Source organism: Homalodisca vitripennis, chromosome 4 (genome assembly GCF_021130785.1).
Source record: "Homalodisca vitripennis isolate AUS2020 chromosome 4, UT_GWSS_2.1, whole genome shotgun sequence".
Classification (NCBI taxonomy): domain Eukaryota; kingdom Metazoa; phylum Arthropoda; class Insecta; order Hemiptera; family Cicadellidae; genus Homalodisca; species Homalodisca vitripennis.
This window is the reverse complement of record NC_060210.1, coordinates 129,800,695-129,814,199: the sequence shown is the minus strand read 5'-3', so window position 1 is coordinate 129,814,199 and position 13,505 is coordinate 129,800,695. Positions and strand designations below refer to the sequence as shown.

Here is a 13,505-nt window from a genome sequence, read left to right as displayed (position 1 = left end):
ATGTTTACTATCTATCATATCAAACTCGTTAAAACAATAGTGTTGTGTTGTACATACTAGATTCTGAATTTACATCTTCCTCTTAGAAAAGTTGAATACAGTTTTCTATAAACTACAATAAAGAGCCAGCCAGAATTCTAGTGAATTTACCTAGACTGTGTCTGCAGTGTGTGTTCGATTCCACGCAACAGGTCATTTGTTTTCAGAATGAGCAGCATTTGTCGGTCCACTCGTGCCAAGATCTCTGATATGACTGGTAGTAGGTTGGGAATTTCCTTTTGGAACATGTCTTTCTGTGAACAAGAAAACACAAGATTAAGATGTTAAAAGGTATATAATATTTTCTTAAATAAATTATATCACCACTCTTTATGTAAGAATCTTAAATCTATTCTATTGTTTTGAAATGTTGGTATTGAAATCTGAAGAACAATTAGCTCTTTCATACCAAAGATAGCACACATAACAAATTTTGTAAATATAAATGAGTCTGGAAATTTGGTATTATTGTGACACCTTAAATGTTGTAAAATTTGCTGTAAAATGCTAGTAAAGTTCTTCCTTGCTTTCTTAGGAAGTATTAATTTAAGATACACGAATTGAAGGGAAAATCCTGCTTCCGTCAAAAACAATTTTAAAACTAAGAATACACAAAGTATTACTTGGCTTCTTGCAGCCTATATTGTGAATTATTAACGTACAACATAACACTGCAGAGTTTTTCAAATTTACTTTTTCAGAAAATCAAACATGACAAAACAGTGACAAAATACAAGATTGAAAATGAGCTTAGAGCTACAAGAACAGAGTACTTGAGGTACTGATTGAAATTTTTGCTAAAGCTTGCTATTAACAGTGCAATACTGCTGCAATTATGCGTTAGCTTTCTCACTTAAATGATTACAATATTATTCTTAACAAAGCAATAAAAACAAAGTATTTTTTCTACAATTCCTTTCAATACTTTAACAACACAGTTCAAAAAATGTCATATATGCCAATGACATTACCTTTGTATCACAACAGAACTTAACCTATATCGAACAAAATATCTCGTCACGCACTAAAAAAGCCTAGTTCATGTCACAAAAGTGATCTGTTTTTAATTTTACCTCCTAATAGTTCTAATAATGTCTTGTAGACTGTGTGAGCATCATTACTAGTCTACTGAATATTTTTAATAACAGTCTTTCCCTCATTTTCTCAAACACTTTTATAAATATTTGTGAAATTTACTCTTAGCTATGTAGCCCTACTGAACTCTTGTTTTCCTCAGCTGCTTCACAAAAGCAACTAGTTACCATTTAACGGTATTCGGATGTGTATATTATTATGTCCTGTTAATAATAATACTATGATAATAATGTAAACAATGGGCAGTTTAATGTGCCATGGCATTACTGTCAGCTGTCAACGCATATTAATTTGAATCCACTTGGATACACATGGTCAAACAAATTGATCCACAACGTTTGAAGTGTAGCAAAACAACAAAATTTACCCCTACATCAGATCTTGCTGTCCTCAAAAACTACTACTAGACTTGAAGCCCAAACCTATAGGTAAATCGCTAACAAAAAAACCTTGGTTGATTTGAGTTCACGCAGGGTGGGGTAAATACTCCTCCACCGCCTCTCTATTTGATCAGCTGACTAATCCGGCTCAGTCGGTATCGTTCACTGCTGCGACCCGTTCAGTTGAACCGGTCAGTACAGAGTTACTAAGCCTTCCCGCTAGAGCATGTTATCATCGTGTTTAACAAAATGAACGACTGAACGGAATGACCAAGTGAACGAAAGGACCCGCTTGCAAAAAAGTGGTCAAAATATAGGAAGAAACAACATATCTTACAGTAAATGGATAAATATATAACAAAAAAATTATGGATTATATAATAAATGGATTAAAACTGATTAAAAAAAATAATTAATTGTATGTAACTATATACATTACTAAATATTTTAAATGTTAATACTTATGAACAATGGACATGGTTGATTGATATGCCTTTGATTTATCATAAGGTTATTTCAATAGATTACTAAACATCAAACAGACACATGCTCGTCGAAAATAATTTATTTTTTATACATACCACATTTTATACATTTAACCGATTAAGTTCCCACCACTTTTCATAATACCCAGGCTGACTATAAGTTTTAACGATTCATTAAAATGATATTACGCACACTACTGCACAGAACGCCTCCTCTCAGATTGACCCTGCACATCGCACCTATATCGACCATGTGTTACCACATAATAACCTTTTAAATGCTAATTGGCAATCAATTATTAACAGCAGTAATGTAAATGTTTTTTCACTACAACTTCAGAATATTATTACAATTTCAATAGCCAGTCGAATAAATTTAAAACTAGGTCAAAAAAGCTAAAACCTGGATTACTTCAGATTTAGTCCAAGCTATAAGAGAAAGAAATAAATTAATTAAATTGGTGGAAAAGCAACCATTTAATGTGGAGCTTAAACCCCGGTATGTAAATTACAGGAACATTTTAAACAGAAATTTAAAGCAACTAAAAAATATTATTATTCTGATAAATTCGACTGAGCTAATGGGGATTTAAAAATGTTTTAGGAGAGGGGTTGTAAATAAATTGAGTGGTAGAGAGGTTAACAAAGTTTCTTTCCAGCTAAATAAATATTTGCCAAATATCAAATAATTCAATGACAAAATTAAGCTTGAAGTAGCCAACGAATTTAATGAATTCTTTACTAATGTGGGTCAGAACTTGGCGAACTCTAATGGCTCAAATATAAAAATTTTTTTCGATGACCGATCTTATAAGCTTAATTCGACCTTCAAATTACGCACTGTTACAAAAGGTTATACGATAAGTATCCAGTTTGAGAGGAAATTTTGCTCCTGGACACGATTCAATACCTGCAAATATTTTTTTTTTAAATCACATCATGATGTGAATGTGTCAAAACATATTAATTTTGTGAAAAATAGAATTCGCAAGTACATTTTTGCCTTCAGACAATTACGAGAAGTACTCACAGATAAGGAAATTAAAGTGGCCTATTTTGCTTTTATTCAATCCCAACTTTCATTTGGTATTGTAGTCTATGGTGCTGCTTTCAAAACTATTCTTGAGTCATTATATTAAACAGAAAACAACAATAAAAATAATGTTTTTTAAGAGTATAACATATTCTCCAGAATTACTTTTTTTCGAGGCAAAACTAATGACTATAAGACATTTGTTTATCAAAACAATTCTTATTTACTTATACACTAATTTTCATACTCTTTTTGCGTTGACAACTTATACTCAAAACACACGATACTCGCATCAAGTCGGCATTACAGTTTCTATATTAAAAAAAACATTCAGCGTAACAAATTTGTATTATATTTCTCATGTTTTGTTTGTGCCGTAACGTGTGTTTGAGTTACAACTTCGCTTATGTGTTTCAATTACCTAATCTTTACTGGTTTAAAAAAGGCGTGAAGGATTGGTTACTATCGTTAGATGGCGAAGAAGTATATAGACTTGTTGTCCCTTATTATCGCTGAACTTCTAACCCTTCCTCACTATTTATTGTTATTCGGTTTGTCCTTCACTATAATTACCATAACTAATACTTCATACGACAGTGCAGCAAAACTAGATTTATCCTCGGTTACGTATCATTATCAATGTGACTTATCAATTGCCTGCGTGGTCACTGTTGTCATTGCCATCCAGCCGGAGTAAAAATACATTCTATAACCATTAATTAATAATCTCAAAAATTACAAAACTACTATTTTTTTACTTATAATATCATTTGTTCTATTATTAGTTTTGAGTTCCAATATTCACGACCAGAGCCTAGCACAGGCCCTAGGCCCATGTAGGCTCTTCCCAGTTATACTACTCTTCTTTTTTCAAATTTTAATTGAATTAAATAGAATTACTACAAGGTTTATATAATAAGAAATAACAAACTACGTATAAGTACCGTATTGTTACACTCTGATACTTCAGACATTGTATGTATGTGCATACGTTTGTTGCACTACGTGTATATGTACTCGTATATGTGTTTTATTGTACTATTTTTGGGAAAATAAACCATTTTCATTTCATTTCATATACTTAATTTGGAAAAAAATATCAAATTCATTCAGTTGTCAGGCAAAATTGAACAAAACTTTCAAAGTGAACGGGTCTTTTGAAACACTCTGATCCGGATCACTCGTTCACCTGACTGACCCGTTCGAATTGAACGACACATCTCTAATGGCCACTGCCACTGCACGGCTAACCTCAAAATAACAATGTTTCCTGTATACTTCTATGGCTACATTAATCTGTTTAATTAATATTTTACGCTTAGACTTCGACACTTGTATATGCCTACACACAAAAATATATAGTTATAGAACAGGTAAAGTAGCTGCAGTGTCAACAAAACTGTGAGAACGAGATACGATCCACACAGCTGATTATTCAACAGATACAAGAAGGTGCTGGTCCCACTCCCCACCCCAACTCCCCGCCGGAGGGGGGCCCCTCCTGCGCGGTAATGCTAAGAAATTTGCTTCTGCACAGGTTTCTTTAATAGCGGTTGACCTATAACTCCTTCAACAAAAGTATCCTATTTTCATCTTTACAAAATAGTAGCTAATTTTAAGACTTTCTTGTCTGCAGTGATTGTTCTACAGGTAAATATTGAAAACCCAAAATGTATTTTATGCTACAAAGCATAAGTTTAGTGAATGTTGAGTTTGGCTCCATTTTGCATTTATTCAACCCTTCCCACTGTAGCTAAGTTACACATGTTTGGATTAGTTATCACATGTCTTGGCAAAACTTATTACGAAAAGACATGTTGTTTTTTTTTTTGTAGATTTTGTATACAAACTATCCTCATCGTAGGATAATTTTCACATAACTTAATCCTACCTGAGGTCCAGAGTCCATAACTAATCTCTGTTCTAACGTTTATAAACATATATACTATTTTCTGTGTTATATAACACAACTTGTGGAAAAGATAACTGACAGAAAAAGCACAAATAAGCTGAAACTTGGTACGAAAATTGATCCTATAAATATCTCAGCTAAGTCCATTGGCAAGTTTACTATACCATTTTGTTCTAATACATAAACTTTTAATAAATTCTCAACTCTGTTATTCATGGACCTAGAGCAGGGGCGGTGGAATCAGGGGTCAGAGGGATCAGCTGATGCCTCTGAATTTTTGGGAAGGGTCAGGGCGGTCAGACATTTAAGTTAGTTAAGTTAGAAATAAAATTACTTGATTAGCTCCACAGCCACAGGATTATGAATAAAAGTTAAATAACCATTGGTGGTCAAGAAAACAAAATAAAATTTTCCAAATTAAATTGTTACATATTTTATTCTATCTAATTAAATTACAAATGAAACAGTCAGAAATTGATGCTATCTCACCTGAAACATTATCTGGGCCAGAACCATATCTGAGAAAATAGTATTTTGATGTTATCGACAAATTTATGTCAAACACTTATTAGATTAGAGATTTCAACATCCTGGTGTTAAAGTAAACCAGAATATGAAACATATTCTAATGCATGTGGTGAAAGGGAAAACTGAAGTAGTAACATAAATGAATGAATAAATGAGTGATTGAATATCTGTACCCATTTTGAATCTGACCTGGACACTCTTAAGCCAACTTTCTATACTACCGGAGCTAGCAAAAGATAAGAATGTTATAAGTTTCCATGACCTAGCTGCAGTCATAAAAATGAACCTCAGGAAATCAAGAAATTTCTATCTGAACTCATTAAGGTACTCAAGTTACTGTTGGTCTTACTGGCATTGTCAGCAACAGCTGAAATAACTTTTTCTTGCCTTCATCGATTGAAAGACATGGTTGAAGTCAACAATAACTCAAAGGAGATTGAATCATCTTGACATCTTGTCCATACATAGACATTGCCTAAAGTGTAGATAATCAGTCACGTAAAAGAGTTCGTTGGTAGATTTGAAACTCGTAGATTGGGCTTTGGTAACTACAACAACTGAATATTGTTTTGTGTCTTTATATCTTAGAGATAAAATTGTTTGCTATTGATTGTGACATTTTCTTAGTTAGCTGCAAGTTGCTTTATTGTTTCTTAATGCATGTATTTGTAAAATAAACTTCTTAAATTCCAAACCTTATGCACATTTTAATACAAAGCTTTTAAAATTTGCTCTGGCCTCCCAAGAAACACTGTTTTGAAATGCTTATAACAGGACTTTGTATTTTAAGTCATTTTACAGGAACTTTTAATATCCTAATGACTTAACTGAAATCCTAAATTCCCCACAAGATAAAAAGACATACAAATAAAAATTGTTTTTGAACCACTGTGGTCAAAGTGGGCCTTAATTAATAGCACATGGCGGTGCAACATATTAAACTTAGCATCCGTTTTTAAGGTACAATAAACAGTTCCTATAACTGGAGATACTTCTGTAGGTCACTATAGAATGATTAATTGCATTCAATTTTTACCACCAAAAGATGGCAGGAAAATTTTGTGTGACTAAAGCTGATATTTAACAGAGAATTTCATCCTTACGGGCCCAGAGGCAAAAGCCTTGTAAACACTGTGCTCCCATCTGCTTCTAAAAACACTATACATCTTACAGGACAATTAGAATGATCAGTCATACCATCTGGTTACTTATCTCTAACAGCTCTCTGTGCTTTGTAACATTGCCCTCCTGACATTAGTTACAAGAATTATTTGAGATTTTATTTGTCCAAAACACTCAATTGTAAAAGCCATCCACCAAACTAATTCAATAAAATGCAAATGAACTATGTATATATGGCCAATTAAAATTGTAATATTCAACTTGTTTCCATCAAACAAAAAGTACATTAGAGTCTGAAGTTCATGGTTGATCACGAAAAAAAGCGTTCTCCCAGAAATTCTAATATGAAGATTTCTGCTGTACATTTCTACAAAATGTATGTAGAACTTGACTTACAATACTGGAATACTACAATTATGGGTGTGATTTGTATTTTCATTTGTTTCGTTTAATTGTAACTCTTACAAAATACTAAATGCTCACATATCTTATCATAACTGCTGATAGTTGATTACATAATGACCTATAAATTGTTTTGCTTATCACCAGTACTTGACATGCCTCCAGTAAACTTCTGATAATTTCAATACAATTGTGATACAATTCCAAAAAGTGTATCAACCCGTTATTGTACTATTTTCACCTCAAGAATATGTTTGTAAAGAGGTATGATTTACAATTTGGCAGTTGTCTTATTTTGATTTCAAGATAAGAGTAACTGAGACTTGCCAATACACTGTACTGAAAAAACTAATTATTGCATTAATGACTCCTCTTCTATTGAAGTAGCTAAGTTTTAAATTAGAATAACCGATTTATTCCACATTCAAAAGTCAATATATGCCTTTCTAATGGTGAATTGAATATTGTCTTGCTGAGGTCCTACTAAATTTTGCTTTCTACACTTAGAATAAGAATCTGGAAAAGCCTCTCATTGCACTTATTCATAAAATAAAAACTTTGTGCTGTTTCTGGAGTGACAAGGAATTTAGGATGGATAAGGTTGTGGCTAGGGGCCACCTCATGTCTAGACTCCATGTTACATCTACCATGAGGAGGGATGGGGGCACTATATCTCAGTCATATCAATTTGGAAGAAGAGGCTTGCTCTAGCCCAGCCTCTTATAGCCAAAGCAAGTACGGAATGTTACTCACTCATGTTTGGTTTGCAACAGTGTTTTAACACTAAGAAAGGTCCACTTACTTCAACAGTTATAATCCACAGTAAACAAGATCTATCAATCAACCCAATATCTCGACATTTGTGGTTAGTGATGTGCCATTCATAAACATCCATGGACCAAAACCAGTCATAAATTAACCCTCCTAGTTACTTGATGGTGTTACAGATCCTAATGGTGACCATATAAGTGAATATTGGCAAATAAGTAACTCCATCATGTAAAAGTGGTCTTATTATATAATATGCATTGAGGTTGAGTGGAATAGACGGCTAAATAGCTCTAACTTCACCTCAAAAATAAAGACATACTTCATTTTCATGAATTTTATCCAAGTCTCCCCGCAATTTTGTAATCATGTCCTTATTCTGAACATGAGATACAGACAGACTTCACAATCCTGAGATATAAAGTACTGACCTCTTTGACAGTGAACTTGGTCTTGTTGAGGCCAGACTCTATCGCATCCCAGGTACGCCCAGAGACCATGCAGGCGAACAGAGCATACAAGTCTCCAACCCCTAGCTTGTCGCAGTGCTGCCTCATCAACTCTTTATCCTTGTTCAAGATACTGAGCCACAGTTTCGAGTACTCCCATCTCACCTCATTTGTCAGTGTCTGTAACAATAGATTATCTCACAAACACAGTCATTTCTTCAGAGATCAAATATAAAAATAAGGACAACATTGAATCCTTTAATAGGAATGCGTATAGGATCATTTCATATAGGATCATATGGTTGCAGCCTATTAAAAAAATTAGTATTTCAAAACAGCAGCAATACATCATAGTAAAATGTCTTGTGAAACTTAGTGAAAAGTTTCTTGTAAATTTGCCACAGAAATTTGTGTATTGTAAAAAAGTAGTATGGTTATGAATGTTTATCACCGACTTAAACTGGTTTAAAGTCTCCAGAAAAGAATGACTGGATGTTAGGATGTACAAAAATTAGGAAATTAGGATGAATGACTAAAATTAGGATGAACCACATATAGAACAACCAACAGTACATTTCAAACAAAAACATTTAAAATAGGTTATTTGACCCTTTGAGGTCGTTACAGGTTTTTTGGCAGTTATTGAGAACATGAACTAAATATATGAGTTTGTTTTAATTATATCCAGAAACTAAGCATAAATCAATGGATTTAAGGACTGAAAATATTTTACTTTTAGTTAACTATTGTTCATATCTATGGGGCTATGTACACAACATCATGATCACTTCAGCTTATCCTTATCTGCCCATTTATAGACAGATAACATTTGTGGCCACATATTTCATATGGAAGATGAGGCTTACTTGATAATTGATGTCTTCATCTTTGACTGATAAAACCTGATTAGACTGTGTTAGATTTTGATATAAACTTGTTGGAATTAGTTTTGAACAATTTTGTCAAGTATTTAAAACTAAAACAAGTTTATGTAAACTATTTACAATAAGTTTATGGCAGCAGGATCAGAACAGTGGCTCATCTTCAAGTACTAATGTTACTATAAAAATAAAGTATGATTCGAAATTTCTACAGTTATAGAATTTCTTAACTTTTTCTTAACTGATAGGTTTTTCTCATTATCGGTTCAGCTATAGATATGTCCACACAATATATGTACTTAGCTAAGGTTGGAATATATTCAAAAATAATAATAATAATAATAATTCTTTATTTTGTCAAAAACACAGAATATACATTTTGCATATACATCTTCATGCATAATAAAATACATACATACATTTACATAGTATAAATCAAAATAAATGTTCTTACATTAAGTAACTACAATATGTTCATTTTAAGATGCAAAAACAGTCTCAATAAAAGATAATATAACTTAAAAAAACTGTATTTAAGACAAGACAAATAGGAACCCCATAGGTAAAACCAGTATTGGGATCTCCATCACTTAACTAAAACAAAAAAATCGGCTAGCAGCGACACGCAACTCGTATTAGGAAAAAAAAATTAATTTTACTCAAAAAATAATCTCTGTTTAATAACTCTGTGCTTTAAATTACACAACTAAATTTATCCCTTCAAAAAAGTAACTGTAAACAACAATAACAAAATAAACTATTATTACAGAGGGAATAAAAAACAAAAAAAAAAAATAATATAATAATAAAATCTACACAACAAATCTACACTAGAATTCTACCACAAATTCTACACCCATTTAAATTGTGACATTTAACCAGTTTGTCTATATTTTGTTGCTCAAACAACCAAATTTTTAGATTTTTTCAAGAACTCATTTTAGTTTTGTAAAATTGGTTTATTTTCGGAGTTATTAAATTAAACAAACGCGGTGCCACACTAGTAATAAAACTTTTGATGTACTGTTAAATGAGACTTTGGCACAAACACTACTTGATATTTTCTTAAATTATAGGTTGTTTGGCGAGCCACGGAAAATGAGGTGCTTCTAATGTAAAAGATTTTTAGTACTTTAAAAATGTATAAATGACGCAGTGGAAGAATCTTTAGGTTTGAGAAAATTGGCCATGTATGTTCAAATTTTTCTCTACGCACGATTAGTCTCATGAACCTTTTTTGAAAAATTATAATGGGATACAAAGTTGAGCAGTAGGTCCCTCCCCAGCATGTAATGCCATAGCCAACGAGAGCATGGTAAAACCCCAACCAACACTTCAACACTCCTACACATCTGCTGAAGTAAATACATGCTCCTTAGACTAAGATACAACTATTTTTTCAATTTTTTTTTATATGTTCCTTCCAGGTTAAACTGCTATCAATAACCAAACCCAAGTATTTTATACTCTTAACTTGTTCTAATTGTAAACAATTACAATCATTACAACGTAAATGAAAACATCCGAAATCATGAAATTTCAATGGTACGTTAAAAGTTAAAACATTTTTTTAGACTAAATATTATAAATTTGGTTTTTTTCACTAAGAATCATGAAATTTTTATCAAACCACACCCTCAAATAATATAAATCTCTTGACATATCACTATGCAAAGCCTCAAGGTCAAAGTTCTCATAAATAAAAGCAGCATCATCCGCAAAAGCAACGATTTTGCCCTTAAAGCGTCCATCGCACAAATCATTAATGTACATTAAAAAAAGGGATAGGCCCCAAGACTGAGCCCTGAGGCACTCCAAAATCAACAGAACCTGCATCACTTAAGGTATTGCCAATTCGAACCCCTTTGCTCCCTCTCAGAAAAGATAGCTGGAAAACCAGTCATGTGATAATCCCCTAATACCCGCTATCCACAGCTTCTCCAACAATATTTTATGATTAATGGTATCGAAAGCTTTTTGTTATGTCAACGAATAATGCAGAAACTTTTTTTATTATTGTTAATTGAACTATAAACAGCCTCCATAAAATGAAGTAAGGCATCCTCAGTAGACATGCCTTCTCGGAAACCAAACTGGTTGTTACTGAAAAAGTTATGTTTATTTAAAAAGTCAACTAAACGCCTTTTGACTATCTTCTCAAGTACTTTAGCAAATACTGACAACAGGGATATTGGGCGGAAACAATTGGGCTGTGTACAATCCCCCTTTTTAAAAATTGGTGTCACAATTGCCTTTTTTTAAGCAAAAGTGGAAACTCCCCAGTTTGACAAACTAAAATTATACAGGTATTCTAGAACATTTACAATATTAGGTGCTATACATTTAAGAACTGTAGAGCCTATCATATCAAAACCTGGTGCTTTATTGTTCTTCAAGCTCGCCAATTATTTGTAGGATCTCTAACAGTAGATGTTGGACACATAAAAAATGATTCTAAGTTAATTTTTTGAATGAATGTGTTGTTATAATCAGTGACTAGATCAAGATAATCATTATTTACTTGTGTTTGTAATTTATGTGTAACACTTAAAAAGTGATGATTAAATTCATTAGCTATTTGAAAACTATCAGTGACCATACCATTCACTCCAAAAATTTCATTTATATCCCTTCTATTTTGTCGCTCTCCAATCAAATTATTCACTACTTTCCATTGAGATTTCATATCATTTGAGGAATTGTTAAACTGAGATCTATAGTAAAATTCTTTGGCAGCTTTTATGTCTAAGTTTTTAGTCGGTTTCTAAAATTAACATAAAACCTTCTTAATTTATCATTATTCGGATGGTTCATTAGCAATCTGTATATTTTTTTCCTCTTTTGTAACCTTATCAGTAATAGGTGAAATTGATGAAATCTCGTACAATAATACAGTATATGCAAAAGAAAATTGTTTTACTTGCCCTTTAACAATTATTTTGTCAACGAATTCTGATCTTGGCTCTTTTAAATATTTTCTAGTAGCACTATGTAAATTTATATTTACCAAATTGAATGTACATGGTTCATCCCGAAAGTAAAGTCAGATTTCTTATAAAAAATAAATAACAGATTTAAAAAAAGACTTATTTGAGTCCTGACATCTTTCTTTATTTTTCAATATAGTTTTAATTTTTGTTTAAAGATTTGTCATGACGTTCTATGAGCTTTTGAATGCTGATATCGTAGAGTCTGCTGCCTTTGAGGTTACAGCTCTTTCACACGATCCGGCGCACGCCGTGCGGCGCCCGCCTGGGAAGCTGAATGTTTTCACACGAGGTCGGTTTCGTCCGGCGCGTGCCGTGCGGCGCTCCTATGTTTTGACTGTACAGTACATGCTCAACTATTGAATTGTTAACACCGCGGAAGAATAAAGTGCTAGCCATGTACTTACTGTGGAGACGGCGAAGAAGAAGAAATAGGCGGTATTGGATTCACCCATTGCTTCAAAATCTACATACTTCTGGGTCCTTCAAAGTTTTATTCAATTCATTACTTTCGTATGTCAATCAAATCGTATGATGAACTTTATGACTTTTTCCATGTCAATATCTTCATCAGTCGACTGCCACTACCTCTTATATTTCACTCATTTTTACTTAAAAAAAAAAAACAAAACAGTTGAACAAAAACAATACCAAAGTATACGTACGTCTTCACTCTCCAGTGGCAAACCCAAGACTAGAGGTTGGGCCGTGCGGCGCGCACCGGACCGTGTGAAACCCCCAATATGATACAATAGCCCTTCGCAGAGTAGTCCGGCGTGGACGCCGCGTGTCAGGCGTAGGGGAGTCCGGCGGGAATTTGTGCACCTGATGTCGTGTGGAAAGACTCATCTACTCCCATAGCCCAACGCCGCATCAGGCTCGCGCCGCACGGCGCTCGCCGGATCGTGTGAAAGAGCACTTAAACAATCTTTAACTACGGCACTAAGTCCGGGTTGTACGGCAGGTGATCAATCTGTTCCCAACCTAAAGATCTGATGAAATTTTTTGTTAGGATGGCAGAGTTGGGTCTGGCATTGTCATGCAACAAGAGAACTCCAAGTGTCAATAGGCTGTGTCGCTTATTCTGTAGTATTGGACATAAAAGTTTACAGAGTATAGCATTAAGCGGCTCCATTTATTGTTTTTCCTCGTTGCAAACAGCATTCTAAATGATTTCACGGATAATGGCATCATTTCATACACAAGGCATGCTGGGAGTCATTGTGCATGCGTATTGCACTGTTCGCTCACTGCTAAAATAGTTACCATGAAACAGACTTTACTTTCCGAACACCCTTGTATTACTTCTTTCAACTATGAAACACTATCAAAACTCTGCTTTACAACAGTCACATAAAGAAACAATTAGTTGTGAGGTATATACACATACATATAAGTGTTGCTGTAAAATGCATCCAGTGAGC

The 13,505-nt window shown here is 33.4% G+C and overlaps 1 protein-coding gene across 2 annotated transcripts in view; it reads right to left on the bottom strand.

Moving 5' to 3' along the window:
* Nucleotides 1-13,505, bottom strand: part of LOC124360159 (aarF domain-containing kinase 1) — a 29,935-nt gene that overhangs the window by 4,140 nt on the left and 12,290 nt on the right. For both annotated transcript variants that reach the window (XM_046813529.1, XM_046813530.1), the window contains exons 8-9: nt 8,196-8,393; nt 151-293 (exon numbers count right to left, since the gene is read on the bottom strand). In XM_046813529.1, coding sequence (XP_046669485.1) covers nt 151-293; nt 8,196-8,393 — 341 coding nt within the window. The remainder of the gene's footprint in view (nt 1-150; nt 294-8,195; nt 8,394-13,505) is intronic.